This window comes from Dasypus novemcinctus, chromosome X, assembly GCF_030445035.2.
Source record: "Dasypus novemcinctus isolate mDasNov1 chromosome X, mDasNov1.1.hap2, whole genome shotgun sequence".
Lineage (NCBI taxonomy): Eukaryota > Metazoa > Chordata > Mammalia > Cingulata > Dasypodidae > Dasypus > Dasypus novemcinctus.
In genome coordinates this window covers 187326103-187342697 of record NC_080704.1, presented here as the reverse complement: position 1 = coordinate 187342697, position 16595 = coordinate 187326103, and the positions used below count along the sequence as shown (strand labels likewise).

The window sequence follows — 16595 nt, the reverse complement described above, 5'->3', positions numbered from 1 at the left end:
CCATGGGAGGACAGGGAGAAGGAAGAAGAGATGTGATGTGGGGCATTTTTGGGAATTGAAATTGTCCTAAATGATATTGCAGGGACAGATACTGGACATTATATATCCTACCATAACCCACTGAATGGACTGGGGGAGAGTATGGACTACAATGTAAACTATTATCCATGTGGTGCGGCAGTGCTCCAAAATGTATTCACCAAATGCAATGAATGTGCCACAATGATTAAGGAGGTTGTTGATGTGGGAGGAGTGGGATGTGGGGGGAGAGGGGGGTATAGGGGAATCTCATATTTTTTAATGTAACATTTTGTGTGATCTATGTATCTTTGAAAAAAAGAAATAAAAAATAAAAAATATAAAATAACAGTAATGAAATAGGTTTAAAAAATGAATAAGGGACACAAATAGTCAAAAATAGTAAATGGGAATGGTGAGGCTAAAGTGGATACAATAAAAACAGAAGATATTTCTTTGGAATAAATGCCTACTTTTATGGTGAATTGATTTTTGACAAGGGCACAAATACTACTCAAGTGGGGAATAATGGACTTTTCAACAAATGGTGCTGGGAGAACTGGATACCCATTTGCAAAATAAAGAAGGAGGACCCTACCTCACAAGTTATACAAAAATTAACTGAAAATCTATCAAAAGCCTAAATATAAGAACCAGAACTATCAAACTCCTAGAAGAAAGTGTAGGGAAGCATCTGCAGGACCTTGTGTCAGGAAATGGTTTCCCACTTTATACGCAGAGCACACATAATAAAAATTTTAAAACAGGTAAATGGGACTTCATCAAAACTAATAATTTTTTGCACTTTAGGACTTTATCATGAAAGTAAAAGTAAAATAACAACTACACAAGGGAAGAAAATATTTGGGAACCACATATCTGATAAAGGTTTAATATCCAGAATATATAAAGAAATTCTTCAAATTAACAAAAAGACAACCAAATTTTAAAATTGGCACAACACTTGAACAGACAGCTCTCCAAAGAAGATATATAAATAGCTATATGTTAGTTTGCTAAAAGCTGCCAAAAGCAATATACCAAAAGAAATGGGTTGGCTTTTACCATAGAGATTTATGAACTTATAGGCTTAGAGTTTGGAGGCTGAAAAAAATATCCAAATCAAGGCATCAGGCAACACTCTCTCCCCAAAGACAAGCAGACATGGAAGAACATACAGTGAATGGACACAGAGAAGAGACAGCGAGCACAAAACAATGGGGAAGGGGGGGATAAATAAATAAAAATAACTCCTTAAAAAAATTGAGCCATCAAGATTGGCTAGGCGGGCGGCAGGAAGGGGCTGACCCAGCACGCCAGCGTCCCCTTCCTGGGCTCAGTGCCCCTGGACTCTCACCTTGCTGGGAGCCTGGAGGAGGGCGCCGACTTCCTCCAGGAGTTCCCCAGGCCGCGAGCTTGGCTCTAGCCGCCTGGTGGGGCCCTGCACCAACTGACCCTGCCCGCCCCTGAGACCCTACCACAATACTGAGAGCTGAGGTGGCCCCAGCCATGCTCCCTGGACCTCCGAGACGGATGGGCGCCCCTGTAGATGCAGGCCAGCCACATCTGGGCAGAAGGGGATGTGGCCGTGATGTGGTGCAGTGGCCTGCGTGGCACTTGTGTCGTGCCTGGAAGGTACTTTAGTAGGAGTTCACATCCATTTGGGCTAGATCTACCTCTACATCTTTTCAGGCTTGAAATTTAGGTAATGAAAACCGGTTCCTTTTGTTTCTCTGTTGGTATAGATCAAGGGTCTGCAAACCAAGGTCCACCAGCTTGTTCATTTGCTCATTCATTATGCCTTGCCTTTGTGCTGCATCTGCATAGTTGAGTAACTGCCACAGAGACAGAGATGGTATGACTCACAAAGTTGAAAATATTTACCATCTGGCCCTAAAGCTTGTGACCCCTGGCATGGCTCTCAATAGGTCATGAGCATGTGTCACTACTTTTCTGTTGTAAAGGATATATGTTCATTCATACAATATATATTTATTGAGCACATACTATACAAGGCCCTATGTAAGGGCCTAAATATACAAAGATAAGCAGGATACAACCATAGCTCTAGAGAACCTCACAATCTAGGAAGAGAGGCAGAGAAGTAAACAACTCTAAGACAGTAGAAGACTATAATAGGTATGTCCAAGGAGCTAGTGCAGTACAGAGAACGATCTCTAACCTAGACTAGGGGTCAGAAAAGGTTCCTTAAAGGAGATAGGTGGCTCCTGGGATGAATTGCAAGGGATAAGGAGATAGGAAGACAAGAAGGGAGTCTTTCAGGCATAGCATAGAGCAGATACGAGGAGAGAAACAGCACGGCATGATCTGGAAACTGAAATAATTCATCTTGGTTAGGACTGGGATACCTGTGAAGAAAAAATACGGTACTGAGGCTGGAGACAAACAAATGATATCATAAAGGGTCTGAATGCCTTACTGAGACTTTATTCCAAAGGTAATGAAAAACCCATTGAATTTTAAACAAAGATGTGTCCTAAAAAGATTACATACTAAGCTGTGAGAAGAACAGAATGGAGGCAAGAGGGCTTCAAGGCAAGGAGACCAGTGGAGCGGCTACTGCAGTATTCTAGGAAAAAAGTGGTAAGACCTCAAATCAAATAGTAGTTGGGACGAGGTGGTAAAAAAAAGGAAGGAAGGGAGGGAGAGAGGTAGGATCCCTAGGTCATTCCAATGTTCAGCCAAGTTTGGGAACTAGTGTGGTAGAGGGAATATCAGAGAAGCAGGTTTGAGAAAGAAGAAAATTTCAGTTTGGGACACGTTCATTTAAGGTACCTATGGCTAGCTGCACCTGGATATTCAGCAGGCAGTTGAATAAGAAGTTCTGGAGCTTGGGATAATTTGTACCAACTAGCATTTATTGAGCATTCACAATATCAACAGTCATAATGGCCAATATTTATTGGGTACTTGTCATGTATCAGGCACTTGGAACAATGCTTTGCATGTATTAACTTACTTAATCCTCCCAATGACCCAATGAGGTTGGTACTGTTATTATACCCATTTTGCTGATAAGTGCTATATATACATTATCCAAATCTAATTCTCAAAACAATGCTATGAGGTTGGTAGCTGTCATTACCTGTTTTATGGGTAAAGAAACAGAGGCTCATAGATGTTAAGTAACATGCCCAAAGTCCTACAGTAAGTAGCAGAGTAAGGAGTGGAAGACAAACCTGTCTAACCTCAATGTCTCCTGTGGCTAAAGCCATGGGGAAGCTAAAGTTGCCGAGGAAGACATTCCGGAAGGAGAAGTCCACCAAGGCAGAAACTTGGAGAATAGCAACATTTAATGCATAGACAGAGGAGGAAGAGTCTATAAAGAATAGGGAGGAGAGAGGATCAAGGGAAACACAGCAGAAACCATGAGAACCCAGATAGGGTTTCAAGGAGAAAGAATGTCACCCAGAGATTAAGTTAACTAAGCACTGAGAAATAACCCAACATAAGTAGCAATGAAGAGATGCTTGAAAGCAATGAGTAGGGCTGGAGGGTGGTGTCAAGAGTGGTTGATTACTCATTTATCTAGAAATAATGTGCCACAAAGAACTAAAAATTAGGTCCTATTCCTAGTGAGTACTCATAAGTTGATTTTACTAGAAGGAACACACTACCCAGCCACAAATGTAAGGCTGCCCAAACTGGATTCCCCTGGCTATCAGCAGACTGCAGAGAATCCCTCCCCAGCTGCAAGTTTCCATTATGCAAAATTCTAGCACACGTACCTTTTCAGCAACTGCACGCATTTCAGTTCCAGTATAGGCAAATTTTGAGTCACTCCTATTGGGAATAAATTAGGGGGAAAAGGGGGAACTGGGGTTTGGATATAAAAAGGAATTCAAGCAAAATAACACAATTAATAGTTTTTGCAATGAAACCTTAGCAGAGACAAAGGAAGATGAGGGAAAGTAAAACTGAGGCCCTATAACTGCAATCATATATCTATTAGAGGCACATAGGGACACATTTCAAGTGGCTGAGTGCATAAAGTTATCTCGGCCAAAGCTAAACTACTGGAATCATAGGAAGTAAGGCGGTGGGCTTGAGGAGTACATACTATCTGCTATGCTTCATAGTTCAGGAAAAGGCCAACAGGGGAAATACCTCTTAAAAGCGCACTATCTAGAACAGAGAAAATGACCAGTGTCTCACTGACATTTCAGGAGAAACAAAACATAAAATATATCAAGCAAGAAAATGGAAAAAACATTAGCACCATATGTAAAGTACATTGATAGTTTTTTTAAATACATGGCTTTATTTTAGTCAACAAAATTCTACCTATAAGCACTTTCACAGGTTCATTCATGAGCTTGGTTGCCCCCAGCCATATTCTTTATATAAAGTCATACTTATTTCACCTGAAACTTGTAGGAAATAAGGCAGAAACCAACCTTCAGGGTTGGGATAGAAGTCAAACTGTAAAACTGAGGCAGCTCCTGACTTGTAATTTAGCATACAATCCGTACACAATATCACCAAAATTGTCACACTTCTGAGATTACAATGACATAAAAAGCATAAGATAGGAATAAACAAATGTAGTCTTACCTTGGGTCATCATTCAACTACAGTGGGAAAGAGCAGAAAACGTTATTGATCATAATATGCTTATTTGATGTAGATGGAGACAGATTACATGAAAATTAGGCCATGCATTCTCACGCACTAGCATGAAAGACTAGAGAATTGGTACTTTAGATTGTAAAATGCTAAAGTGTATTTCCTTATCCTCCTTCACCCTTCTGCAACTCTAACCCAGCGGAAACTTTTTGGTTCCTGAAAACCTCTTCTCTCTTAGATCTGATACATTTAAAATGCTTTTTCGATACATCGGCTCTCCTAACAGGAAGACTGGCGGCGAAGCAAGGAGCTCTAACCACAGCCTTCTGCTACTAATGCACCGTTGTCCTCCTCGTTTTACGGTGTCTCCCTGGCCTCACTCCTTGCACTTTTGGTCACTGGGGTAATAACTCTTAGAAAACCGAAGACACCCGAGCGCTTATATAAATCTTTGGAGGCAGGAAACCTAACAAACGTCAGCCAGCCAGAGGAAACAAGGCTCACGGAGAGGACAATCAAAACGATCTGTCCGGGGATCTAAGTGAGGGTTGTCCAGGGCCTCCGCAGTTCTGGGAGCTGGGAGCTGCCGGCACCCGCTGAGGACACCCTGGGATCCTTTAGCAGGACTGCAGCCGAGCTGACCTACTCACCTCCCCTATGCATAGGCCCATCACCTCCTCCTTTTCTGTGCTCAGGGCATGGTTGAGGCAAACTAGGAAAGCGTCAGACTCGAGATGAACCGCCTGCACCGCCTGCACCACCTGCACCGCCATCTTGGTCCGAGCCTGCTCACGTCCGCCTCAGGCCCACTGCGGCCTGGCCAAGCCTGTGCTCCAGCGCCGGGAGCCTTCGGCGCTCCGCCCAGGCCTGGGCGCCGCGGCAGAGGGCCCCAGGGGCGGGGCTGCGGGTCGCGGGGCGGGGCCTCGGCGGGAAGGCGGGGGCGGGGCCGCGGGTCGCGGGGCGGGGCCTCGGCGGGGAGGCGGGGGCGGGGCTGCGGGCGCGCGGGCGGGGCCCGCCCGGCGGCACCTGGGAAACGCCCGCGCCGGTTCCGGCAGGGCGTGGCCGCAGGGGCTGAGGGCGGTTGCGGGTTGGGGGGGAGCGGCAGGTAGGGGCGCGGTGGCGGTAGCGGAGGCAGGGCCCCCGTCTCTGAGCCTGACGTAGTCTGACAGCGGCGCCCGAGCGCCCCGGTCAGGCGCCTCCCGAGCCTGGCGCCCATTTTGCCAGCCTGCCGAGGAGAGCCCTGCGCGGCCTACACGCTCCGGCGGACCAGCCTTTGAGGCGCGGATCCCTGCTCGCGCCGGCCTCTTGCGCCAGGGGGACGATCTTTTGAAATTCGGTCCTAAAACAGTTAAGGCTTTCTTTTATTTTGTTTTATTTATAAGTCACAACCCCTGAATCTCGCCAAACTCTTCCTGGACCACTTCCGGTGACCCGACCGCCCCTCGTAACTTCATTTCAGGCTGACTTCGGCCCCGGCATGCCCTTTGGTCGCCCCGGGCTCACGTCTTTACCCCAGCTGGCCTGGCCGGGGAGTGGGGCGCCTAGAAGTTTTGGCCCAGCTGTCTTAGAGGCGATTTAAGTAGCCCAAGAAACATTAGATTCATGTGAGTAACCCTTTGCAGAAGCAGAGTGATACCGTGTATCGGAAAAAGTATCACTTTTAAGCTTGGTTTCAGCTACTTTCTACAAAACGTTTTATGCATTCGTTTCGTAGGGGAAAGGGGAATTGGGGGGACTTGAGCTTCTTTTCAAAAGTCGAATGTATTACATCAAATATCCAGAATACAAGTTGCTTCAGCTTGCCTTGTCTCAGTGGTAACAGACATGGTGAAACGATTTGCAAAGGTAATTTTACTGTAAGGTATTTCAAACGTGTCAAAGGTAAAAGTGCAGATCTTCTAACTTCCAAATTTAAAAATTACACGTGAAATTTAGGAACGATTCTAAATCAAAGAAAAAATATATACCCTACTGCCTCCACAGCCAATCCTTGTGTTTTTGTTCTAGTTTTTTTGTTTTGTTTTGTTTCGTTTTTGTTTTGTTTCTTTTCCCCTCTAGTCCCTGTACAGTTTGGAAGCCAGGCAGAGATGGCAGTACTGGAAAGGGAACCTTCTAAGGTGCTATTTGAAGTGGTGTTGATGCTTTGCTCTTTTCTCCCAAGTCAGTTCCAACCAAAGTCTCCCATGGATAGGGCGCCCATCCAGTGGAACTAACTGTGATATGTTATGCCAGCAACCTTCCTTTTTACATAATGTTTAAGGATCACATGGCACATTTTTCCATGATTAAGTTTGAGAATGATGACAGTTTGGCAAATTTTCAACTGTGTAATTACATTGGTTCCATCTAAATTTGCCCTTAAGTTTCAGTTATATGCCATATATGATTTTCAGTTACTGTTTGTGGCTAGCATGCCCTGTCCTGTCTCTGTTACTTTTGATGATGGATATTTGAGTTTACGAAGTGCCTTTAGGCACCTTCAAGAAGAATACATTTTGTTGTTGGTATTAGTCTTGTATTCCAAGATGACATTCATTAACTTTTAAAATGCTGACGGCTGCATCTTACAGCTTTAAATGTTTCATTGATGTGGAAAAATAAACCATTAACATTTGTAGCAAGTTTATAATGTGCTAGACACTCTACTAAGCATTTCTATATCTTGTGGATATAAACCACCCTAGCTGGAATCGGAGTCCACATCTTCCTAGCTGTGTGACTTGGGCAAGTTACCTAATTTCTCTCTGCCTTAGTTTCCTCATGTTTAAGTGGGAATAATAATAGTACCAACCTCAAAGGGTGGTCATGAAGATTAAATGAGGCTATACATATATAGCATATAGGACATGCTAAATAACTTATTATTATGTTCCTTCATTCTCATTTTACTCATCAGGAAACTGAGGTGGAGACAGGTTAACTTGTCCAAGGTCACAAAGCTAGTAAATGGCAGACTCAGGATTCATACACAGGCCAGGGTGACTCCAGAGCCTGGAATTTTTGTCCATAATGCAATAAAACATTGGTAATTTCACCCATTTTAATTGGGTGAGTTTATTAATTGACTACAAATAAGTACATTCAATTATTGAATGCTAAACACCTGGAAATTAAAGAAAATCTATACTTTATAAAAGATGCAAAGGAATTCCTTCTGTAAAGGAAAAAAAAATGATGGTTTTATTTATATATACTTCCTGAGGAAGCTTTTCTCTGTTATGTGTCATCCCTTCAGAACATAACTTACAAAGTACTAAGAAATAGTCTATCTAGCCCAGCATGGTCTCTGGTCATGGCATCAAGGTGACCCCCATGGTGTCAATCTCTTTTAGTGCCTTCATGTGCATGATAAAGCTATAAAGTCACCTAAACACTTATTTGGGCCTATTTGTATTTACAGCTGGTATTATTCCTTTGATTTGAGTTCCACAGGTTTATTACATTCTCTGTGTTGTATTGCATTTTGTACCTAAGTTTATCTTGAGATTTTAAGAAGTTAACCGTAGTTCTTTTGGGAACAAATGTCATGTGAAGAAAGATGTTCTCTAGTCAAATAAATTTGGGAAATGTTAAACAAAATAAAGTTTCTTTACTGCATAACTTGCCAGAGATTTTACTATGCTAATGTGCTTTATGACACTCCAAGATTCCCAAACTTACTTGACCAAGGAAAATGTTGGGGGCAAATGTTCTAAGAATCATATTTAGGAAAATGGTGTCCTAGTCATACAAACTGTGATTTTGTAGGCTTTGATCTTAATCCTTCTCACTCAACCTTTGCTTTACTGAAGATGTTTTGGGTTCATGCTCACATGGCAGTGTCTCTGTCCCTTGATCACTTCAGCTACCTTTCTCTGGAACTTCCTGCCATGTCTAAATGGTTGAGCACAGAAGTCCAGGATAATGTGCTGTGGTTTGTTCCTAGGCTCATGCTGCTGATGCTCAGCATGTTGGCCTTTGGGCCACAGCAGCGTATTGCACTACTTTTCTTTTGAGAATATTTTGTAGTGACTCATAAACCTCTTTGTAGTGATCATAGAAATTCACACAATCATTTATTGGTCACACTTAAGTCTTTTGTGCTCGACCCCTGACTTCAATACATTTTATGTTGACATTGACAGTTACTGGGTTTTTCTTTGTTATCTGTTCTTTTCAAAGCCCTAGGCAGGAAGAGAGCCAGAACAACTGTATCTGCTAAATGGAGAAAAAAAATGGTTTTAAAAATATATACAGCTAGAGGTTCACACCTAGATAATCGGTCTCCACCATGTAAACATTTGGCCAGTCATAACCATCACCCTGGCCTTCCTTTGTTTCCGCTTCCTACCCTTCATACGTAATCCACCCACTTAAAATAACATTGTTTGACTAGTATTTGAGATTTGGGGTGCCCAGTACTGGATCATTCCTGCTATTGAAGAGCTTACAACACTGTATTTTGAGGGACATAGTATCTGTGGAATAAGCAGACAGCAAATATGCAAGTCGATTTATAATTAAGGGCCAAAATATGAAATTTAGACATAAATGCTACAGTAGTCATAAGCGGCAAGAATTTTCTAAAAAAGTTCTCATGGAGGAGGCAGATATGTAGAGTATGCCATAATAGTACTGAGATAGGCAGAGGGGCCTAAGGAAGCATTTTAGGCATGTGGAAAGCAAGAATAAGGGTTTGGAGCTAGAAATTAGCCTGGTATTTGGGATAAAGTTTGTCCCAAATACAATGGTAGTGGTGATGATAGCTGGTGAGAGTAAGACGTGAGATAAGACCAATAGGCAGGGTCAGGACCTAACAAGAATTTGGACTCATTAAAGGAGGAATAGGAGGAACCAGCATAGATTCTTAAACTGGAGACTGCTTCAGGAAAGTGAAACTGGCTTTGACTTTAATTTATTGGCTTTAAATTTAATTGTTTGGCTGGGGGAAGAGACTTGAGACCAGTTACAACAGGGGTTCTTAACAAGGTGCCGGTGAGCTTGAATTGAAATTCCAAAAAAAAAAAAACATTCTTGTGGGGATGTGCAGATGTGATATATTTATTTAATAATACACAGTAGAGTGTGGGCTTAGTAAGGGGTCCGGGGATTTCACCTGACTGACAAAGGGATCTGTGGAACAAAAAAAAGTTAAGAACCCCTGAATTACAACATCAGACGATCAGGCATATGGTAGTTTGATAGGGAATGGGGTGGAAATGGAAATGGAGAACAAAGCCAATCTGACACATTTTTCAGAGGAAGAAACAATAGGAACTGCTGATGATAGGATGTAGCAACTGAAGAAGAGAAAGAAGACTGAGAACTCCAGAATCAGTCTTCAGAATCAGGGTTGTTGTTGCCATTAAGAAAAAGCAGGGTTTGGTTAAAGGAGAATGGGTTCCATTTTAGAGGAATTGGAAATGAGAGAGCAAATTCATGTGAAAATATAGGGCTGGAGCTTACCCCGGCTTCAGAGTCAGATCCACTCAGGATACAGTGGGTGTATACTTATGATGCTCTTAAGTTACTCACTGAAACCAGACCATTTCTTAAATCTATAAATATCTTCTACTTTCCTTTTAGGGAAAGTAAATTTAGGGAAGGTAAATTAACAGCATTAAGAAAAATAATCAGACTCAGATTTTTGTCCTCAAAGAAATATTGGTTTCGCTCATTTAGTTCTTATTTCTCCCTACTTTTAAAAGCTAGGTTATTAGTCTGCATGATACTGCATTCTGGCCTCTGATTTGCTATAGACAATCTCAAATTGAGAGTCTAACAACCTCCCGAGATGTGCTGAAGTCCCTTTCCCACCTAATGGCCACCTAATGGGAATAGGAGGTCTTTGTTTTGTGGGGCAGATCCTACAGCGCCATATTTGTGCTATGCCAAAAGTAGCACTATGATGCCACAAATGGGGTCCAAAAAATTCATTTGTGCAAAATGCATGTCATTTTATTGAGGTACCAAAATGAGATTGCGAACTGGGCAGAGAACAGGAACCAATCGCCAGTGGAGTCAGACCTTGAGTCTGCATTGTGGACAGTTTGCCTGACCATCCGAACAAGCCAGGAGGTGTGCTTATTTTACACTTCTCAAAAGGCAGAGGGGCTTTTCTGGCCTTCTGGCTTGGGAAATAGAATTTAAATATGCTGCTTGAAAAATGGGCTCCTATAACAACCTGAAGCTTTGTTAAAATGAAACAGGAACCTAAATGGATAACTATTGTTTGTTCTCACTCAGCTCTGAATCACAATTATCCCCTTCAAGTCTTCAAGTCTTTTGCAGCTCAAAAATTCCATGAAACTACCTGAAATATTTTTGCTGACATGAAAACCCCCTCTGGAAATGCCTAGCCTCTATAAGTAACCTTTCTAAGTAAACTGATAAATAGATCCTTTGCCCTTAAAAAAGTATTTCAATTTAGAAAGCCATGCACAGGATTTGACCTTCAGAATCTTACCTTTCAAAATGGAAATTGCTTGGAAATGGCTTTTAACTGGGGAATATGGCATGCGTGTGTCTGTGTCTGTTATACTGCTTTCCTGCCAAAATAAGTGTGCCCTTAGGCACACCCCTGTGCATTTTCTGTTGCTAACTACATTTTGCCAGACACTGCTTTGTGAATGCAAAGAATGAGAGACCACTGCCGAGCTTTCTATAGTGCTAGTTCTGCTCTACATTTTCACAGAACTCATCTAGCAGAATCCTTCAGTGCTTCCCAGTTAGCATTGCCTGAGGCTCTGCCTGGGTGTTACTTCAACTGTTTTGCAGAGAGCTTCTCATATCTTCAGTTCTATTTAGGCTGCGTGAGTAGATTAGATTTGGTTCTGCTTGATGGTTGCTAGCACCAGGTCACCTAGCTCACTGGTGAATTAACTCAAACCCAAAAAGTCACACCTGTGTCCTGTGCGCGGGTGCTGCAGGCTTAGGTGGAGAAAAGCAGGGATAGAATTGGAACCCAAAGCCCAGAATGGCAGGAGAGGATGTGGGGGCTCCACCCGATCACCTCTGGGTTCACCGAGAGGGTATCTACCGTGATGAATACCAGCGCACGTGGGTTGCTGTCGTGGAAGAGGTAACTTTTAAAAATTTACTTTTTTCTTTATTTTGCTGTCAAGCAACTTGGTTTCTATCCAGTCTCAATATTCTGAAGCCCTTGGTTTTATTTTTGATCATTCCTTTCCTTAGGAGATGAGTTTCCTAAGGGCACGAGTCCAGCAAGTTCAGGTTCCCTTAGGTGATGCAGCTAGGCCAAGTCACCTTCTTACTTCCCAACTACCTCTAATGTGGCAACTGTACCCTGAGCAGCGCTACATGGATAACAACTCTCGCTTGTGGCAGATTCAGCATCATTTAATGGTACACATTTTGTTTAATCATTTTCCATTGTATTGGAACTCTTACAACAGAGTACTCTATAAACTTTTCTTTTTCTGACAGGTCAGGGGAGTACAGGAACTGTTGCTTAAGCTTTTACCTGATGATTAACCTGGTATGTATTTATAGTTCTCTCACACCCCCACCCCTTCTTTTTTACAATATTGGTTGTGGTGATTTTAATGATTTATTTTTTTTCCAGGTGCTGGGATTCTAGGAAGATATGCTCATTTGTTCTGTTCAATATATGGCAATTACTTCATCCACCACTGCAGTGCACCCACCCTTGGGCCTGGGGGGAGGGAGTGGGTTGAAAACTGTTCAAGAACACAGAAGTTTAGGAAGGGTCATGAAGAATACTGCAAATGAAACTGCAGAGAGAGGGTTACACAGGCAGAAAGAAAGTCAACAAAAGCATTTAGTCAGGATACGTAACTTGAAACTGACTCCTTTGGAAATTGCCATAGAACCTTTAATGGACATCATTGGCTGGAACTGGGATGTGATGAATCCCACAAAAGTCAGCACCTGCTACAGAACAGATGCCCTGATCACCAAGGACTTGGTACTGATTTAGAGAGAAGAGAGCAGCTCCTAGCAGCATCAACATCTATTTGTTGCTTATTTGCCCTGCAACAATTCACCTGCCTTTCCTTCTCCCATCCTGTAAATATCCTAGGTTTTGCTCCAGTGTTTCCCATCCCAGTACTGACCTAACTTGGATCTTTTGAGAACTTAGGGGGCTCTGAAAAAAAAAAAAAAAAGAGATTACTCACATTGAAAAAAATAGCTACAAAGGCTCCTAGGCCTTTTTCCTTTCTGAATTGTGTCTTCAAACTATTACAAGTTGCTGATCAAAATTGTGGGAACTTAAATTCATTCTCTGGTTGAAGATATGTTAAATAAGCTGGTTTCTGTAGGAACTGCTTAACTGGCATCTTTCTCAGGAAGTAATTATAGTACCAAAATATTGCTGATTCCTAGGAAAGCATTTGCTACCTGGTAAAGAATTTCCTGAGTTAAGGTAGCCCTAACAGTGTATATACATTAAAAGTAATTTTACCTTTTTAAAAATCTTGGGAAGTAATAACTACCATTTATTGAGTCCTTACTGCCTTCCAGGTGATATTCTAAGTACTTTATATACTTTATCAAATTTAATCCTTCCACCAATGTTTTGAGGTAGGTATGATCCTCACTTACACATGTGTATGAGGAAAATGGCTCAAGGTATCTAATAATTTACCAAGGCTGTTTCTGCATGTAACAGCTGGGCACTGGGCCCAGACCTGTCAGGCTGCAGAGTTGAGTCAGTCTCTTGACCCATGCTACCTCCTGAGTGTCAAGTGCCATGCTGCTTGTGGGCTCCTCTAGCCTAATAATGGTTTGCAATATAAAAGACAGTTCAATTGAATTTGAAGTTTTTCCCCCCATATAAAGCTAAATCTCCCAAATCTAATGAAATGATATAAAAATACAGTTGATTTGTCTTATAAATGGAAATAGTATTTTTAGTGTAATTATTTTCCAGCAATTGTAAGGGCATTTGCTTGTCTCAGAAGAAAATTCCATGTAGAGAGGCTTTAAAGGGTTTGTGAGGAGAAAATAAGCAAAATAAAAATCATTTTTCTTGTTTTAGTTTTCTGGATATGCCACAGAAGGATCCGTGCCAGAAACAAGCCTGTGAAATACAGAAATGTTTACAAGGTAGTATATAAAATGTTTCTTGCATTTTTCCAAGTTCTCTTAACTAAAAAAGACCACTTGTTCTTTTATTAGCATCTTATAATAGTTCCTCTCTTGGAATATAGTAGTTCTGTAATTTATCCTGAAGATTTCCTTCATTGTATCACCAAAGATGCAGAAAATAAAGTTATGAGGGAAATAGATGTAGCTCAAGTGGTTGAGCACCTTCTTCCCATGTATGAAGTCCCAGGTTCAGTCCCTGGTACCTCCTAAAAACAAACAAATGAATAAACCAGCTCTCACTGGGGAGTGGATGTAGCTCAGTGGTGGAGTGCCTCCTCCCCAAGTATAAAGTACTGGGTTCAATACCCAGTACCTCCTAAAAAACAAAAAACAACAACAAAAAAAACGGTAATGAGATCTAAACCAGGAGTTCTCAATTCTGGTTTTACATGATAATCACCTGTAGAACTTTAAAAACTTGCCTAGAACAATTAGATCACACTCCCAGAGGTGGGGTCTAGGCAGGAATGGTTGTGAAAAACTAACCAGGTGATTTTAATGTACAGAGAGACTTGCAAAGCACTGAGCTAAGCAAAGTACTTTTAAAAAAAGGACTACTTTTAAGTGGGTTGGTTATACTTTACTGTGGTGGGACAAACTCATGTTTTGAGAGCAATACTGCAGAAGGGAGTTTGAATTATAATAGGAATTCAGGCTGCCAAAGTCAGCAACTAGCTCTTAAAGGCAAAAATGAATTTCAACTAAAGCATACTTGATGTGATTTGTCCATTTGGTTTTAAATAAGCTGCTGAATTTGACCAAATGTTATAGGAGTTTTTTTTTTTTTTTAAGTCAGTGAATGATTATTGGCAGAGAAGCAAATAGAAAAAGCTATAAGGTATCCTAATTTGAAAATTGGCTTTTGGGTCATTTTTTTTCCTCTAGTAAAGTAATAGATGGAGATGGATACGCATGAAAACATAGAAAGGTGAGAAGAAGAAATGGTCAAATTTCCCCTAAAGACTCACCACCAAAGAAAACCATTGTTTTATATTTCTTTTGACTTTTAACTTTATTCTTAGACTTTTCATTTTATGAGGTGAGCAATATTTTATAAAATCCTTTAGATAAATCTAAAATGTAAATGTATAATGCCATTTTATTTATCCTTTTCTTCCCTCCCTCCACCTTTGAGAAAAAGAAAACATGTTTTTCACATTTAATTTCTTCTCCAAAATTAATTCTTCCCTGATTTGAAATAACAACCCATAACCAGAGGAGAATGAGAATCAAATTAAAAAGGGATGGTTACATCCCACAGATTGAGGGCCAGAATTACAAAAAGAGTTAATATTAAAACCCCTACTGGATGACAAGCACTAGTGTAAAAGCTCTAAACATATTAAATCATTGAATCCTCTAATCCTTAAGTATTTTGAAGATGAGGAACCAGACACAGAAGTCACATAACTTGCCCAGGGTCAGATAACTAGTAAGTGGTATGGTGGGAATTTGAATCCAGGTTGTCTGGCTCTAAGACAAGACTTCTAACCATCCAACTATACTGTCTTTTTTGGTCAGAATTGTCTTTCCTCTCAGGAGCTAACTAGCCCACACCTCATCTCAGCACTGAGGGACTCAGGGACAATCAACTGCAATTGACCTAGAACTTTTATGTCAGGTCCTCCTTAACTTAGAGTCCATGTATAGCAAGAGTTGGCAAATTTTTCTGTAAAGGCCCAGACAGCAAATATTTTAGGATTTGGAGGCATTAGGTCTCTGTTACTTATTTTGTGTGTGTATTTGTATATTTACTTACACCCATTTAAAATGTTTAAAAAAATTTAGTTCACAGGCTTTAAAAACTGGGCTAACTTTGGCCCTTAGGCTGCAGTTTGCCAACCCTGGATATACAAACTGGAAGTGTAAACTCAGTAGGGGAGGTCCAGCTACTTTGCACACTTAAATTTTATGCAAAATAACATGTGAGTTACTTGCATTTTTCTAATTCATCTAATTCATAAAAGGGATTGGTGACCAAAGGGGAAAAAAGGTTAAAACCCAAAGGCATAGAAGCCACTAACTCAACTTCAAAGAAAAATGCCTTTCAATGTAAAACATAGTTTTTTTCCCAAATTACCCTGATGGCAGGTCTCTAAATCAGAAAAAAATAAGTGGGCTTGGGTATTCTCCTTCCAGATCTCCAAGCCTACAAGAAAGTGAAAAGGGTTGGGAAGCACTGATGTAAGAGTCCTTGGACCTTCGTCCTATGAGATCATGACTAGGGTTTGCCCGTCTGTTTTTCAGCCAACAACTACATGGAATCTAAGTGTCAGGCTGTCATCCAAGAACTGCGTAAGTGTTGTGCTCAGTATCCCAAGGGAAGATCTCTCGTCTGTTCAGGATTTGAAAAAGAAGATGAAGAAAAGCTGAAACTAAAGTCTGCATCAAACTAACATTCTCCTGAGAAATTAAATGCTGCTCCAAGTTTACACCCAGCAAGTTTTATTTATCTACCTGACTCTTTTTCTTCAGGCCAGGTAGCAGCAAATAACAAATGAAAACGTCAACTATAAAAGATAATGAATATGCATCTATGTAAAACAGACATATACTAAAAGAAAAATATGTAGAATGTAATAAAACTGAGCTGCTAAAATAAACCTGTTGAAGCAAACATTTTTGGTTTGGTACTAAATATATTAAGACAATATTAGATATAGTTATTTAATGAGTTCTCTTTACCATTTAAGTCCAGCTTACTAATGCCATTCATAAATTAAAGTTAGATGAGGTATGTTAGGTAAAAGAACAACCACTTCCAGCATCACAATCATGTAAGTCTTTCATAGATGAAGTGCTAAATTAATCCCAAGTTTCCTCCAACCTACTTGCTAAGTATTGCGCCTCCAGTAATTCAGAGTATCTTGCAAATTGCA

The 16595-nt window shown here is 41.0% G+C and overlaps 2 protein-coding genes across 9 annotated transcripts in view; one reads left to right on the top strand and one right to left on the bottom strand.

Annotated features, from left to right (window-relative positions):
* Nucleotides 1–5501, bottom strand: part of BRCC3 (BRCA1/BRCA2-containing complex subunit 3) — a 138075-nt gene extending 132574 nt beyond the window's left edge. For 2 of the 5 annotated variants that reach the window (XM_004479147.4, XM_058290983.2), the window contains exons 1-3: nucleotides 5256–5501; nucleotides 4594–4610; nucleotides 3768–3822 (exon numbers count right to left, since the gene is read on the bottom strand). In XM_004479147.4, the coding sequence (XP_004479204.1) occupies nucleotides 3768–3822; nucleotides 4594–4610; nucleotides 5256–5378 (195 nt within the window). In that variant the 5' untranslated portion in view covers nucleotides 5379–5501. Of the gene's footprint in view, nucleotides 1–3767; nucleotides 3856–4593; nucleotides 4611–5255 lie in introns of all 5 variants that reach the window. The other 3 variants (XM_023584824.3, XM_023584825.3, XM_023584823.3) reach the window with 3 other exon arrangements.
* A 116-nt stretch (nucleotides 5502–5617) lies between these two features.
* MTCP1 (mature T cell proliferation 1) lies at nucleotides 5618–16070 on the top strand. 4 transcript variants are annotated; one of them, XR_011647939.1, is made up of 8 exons: nucleotides 5618–5952; nucleotides 6065–6209; nucleotides 11514–11665; nucleotides 11779–11949; nucleotides 12031–12082; nucleotides 12170–12532; nucleotides 13607–13674; nucleotides 15964–16070. XR_011647939.1 is itself a non-coding variant. In XM_071213160.1 (7 exons), exons 4-6 carry the CDS (start codon nucleotides 11561–11563, stop codon nucleotides 12076–12078), a joined length of 324 nt encoding a protein of 107 aa, XP_071069261.1. In that variant the 5' UTR covers nucleotides 5618–5952; nucleotides 6065–6209; nucleotides 6320–6450; nucleotides 11514–11560; the 3' UTR covers nucleotides 12079–12082; nucleotides 12170–13057. The 4 variants fall into 4 exon arrangements, 3 of the variants coding, with proteins under 3 accessions (XP_071069261.1, XP_071069262.1, XP_071069263.1); XM_071213160.1 differs by lacking the exons at nucleotides 13607–13674; nucleotides 15964–16070 and adding an exon at nucleotides 6320–6450 and having other exon boundaries at nucleotides 12170–13057; XM_071213161.1 differs by lacking the exons at nucleotides 13607–13674; nucleotides 15964–16070 and having other exon boundaries at nucleotides 12170–13057.
* The last annotated feature ends 525 nt before the right edge of the window (nucleotides 16071–16595 follow it).

Excerpts from the sequence above, each read along its gene's own strand:
- MTCP1 (XM_071213161.1), top strand. The coding sequence starts at position 11,561 with ATGGCAGGAGAGGATGTGGGGGCTCCACCCGATCACCTCTGGGTTCAC. Across the intron at positions 11,666-11,778 it reads GGGTTGCTGTCGTGGAAGAG|GAGATGAGTTTCCTAAGGGC; the intron begins GTAACTTTTAAA and ends TCCTTTCCTTAG. Across the intron at positions 11,950-12,030 it reads AGATTCAGCATCATTTAATG|GTCAGGGGAGTACAGGAACT; the intron begins GTACACATTTTG and ends TTTTTCTGACAG.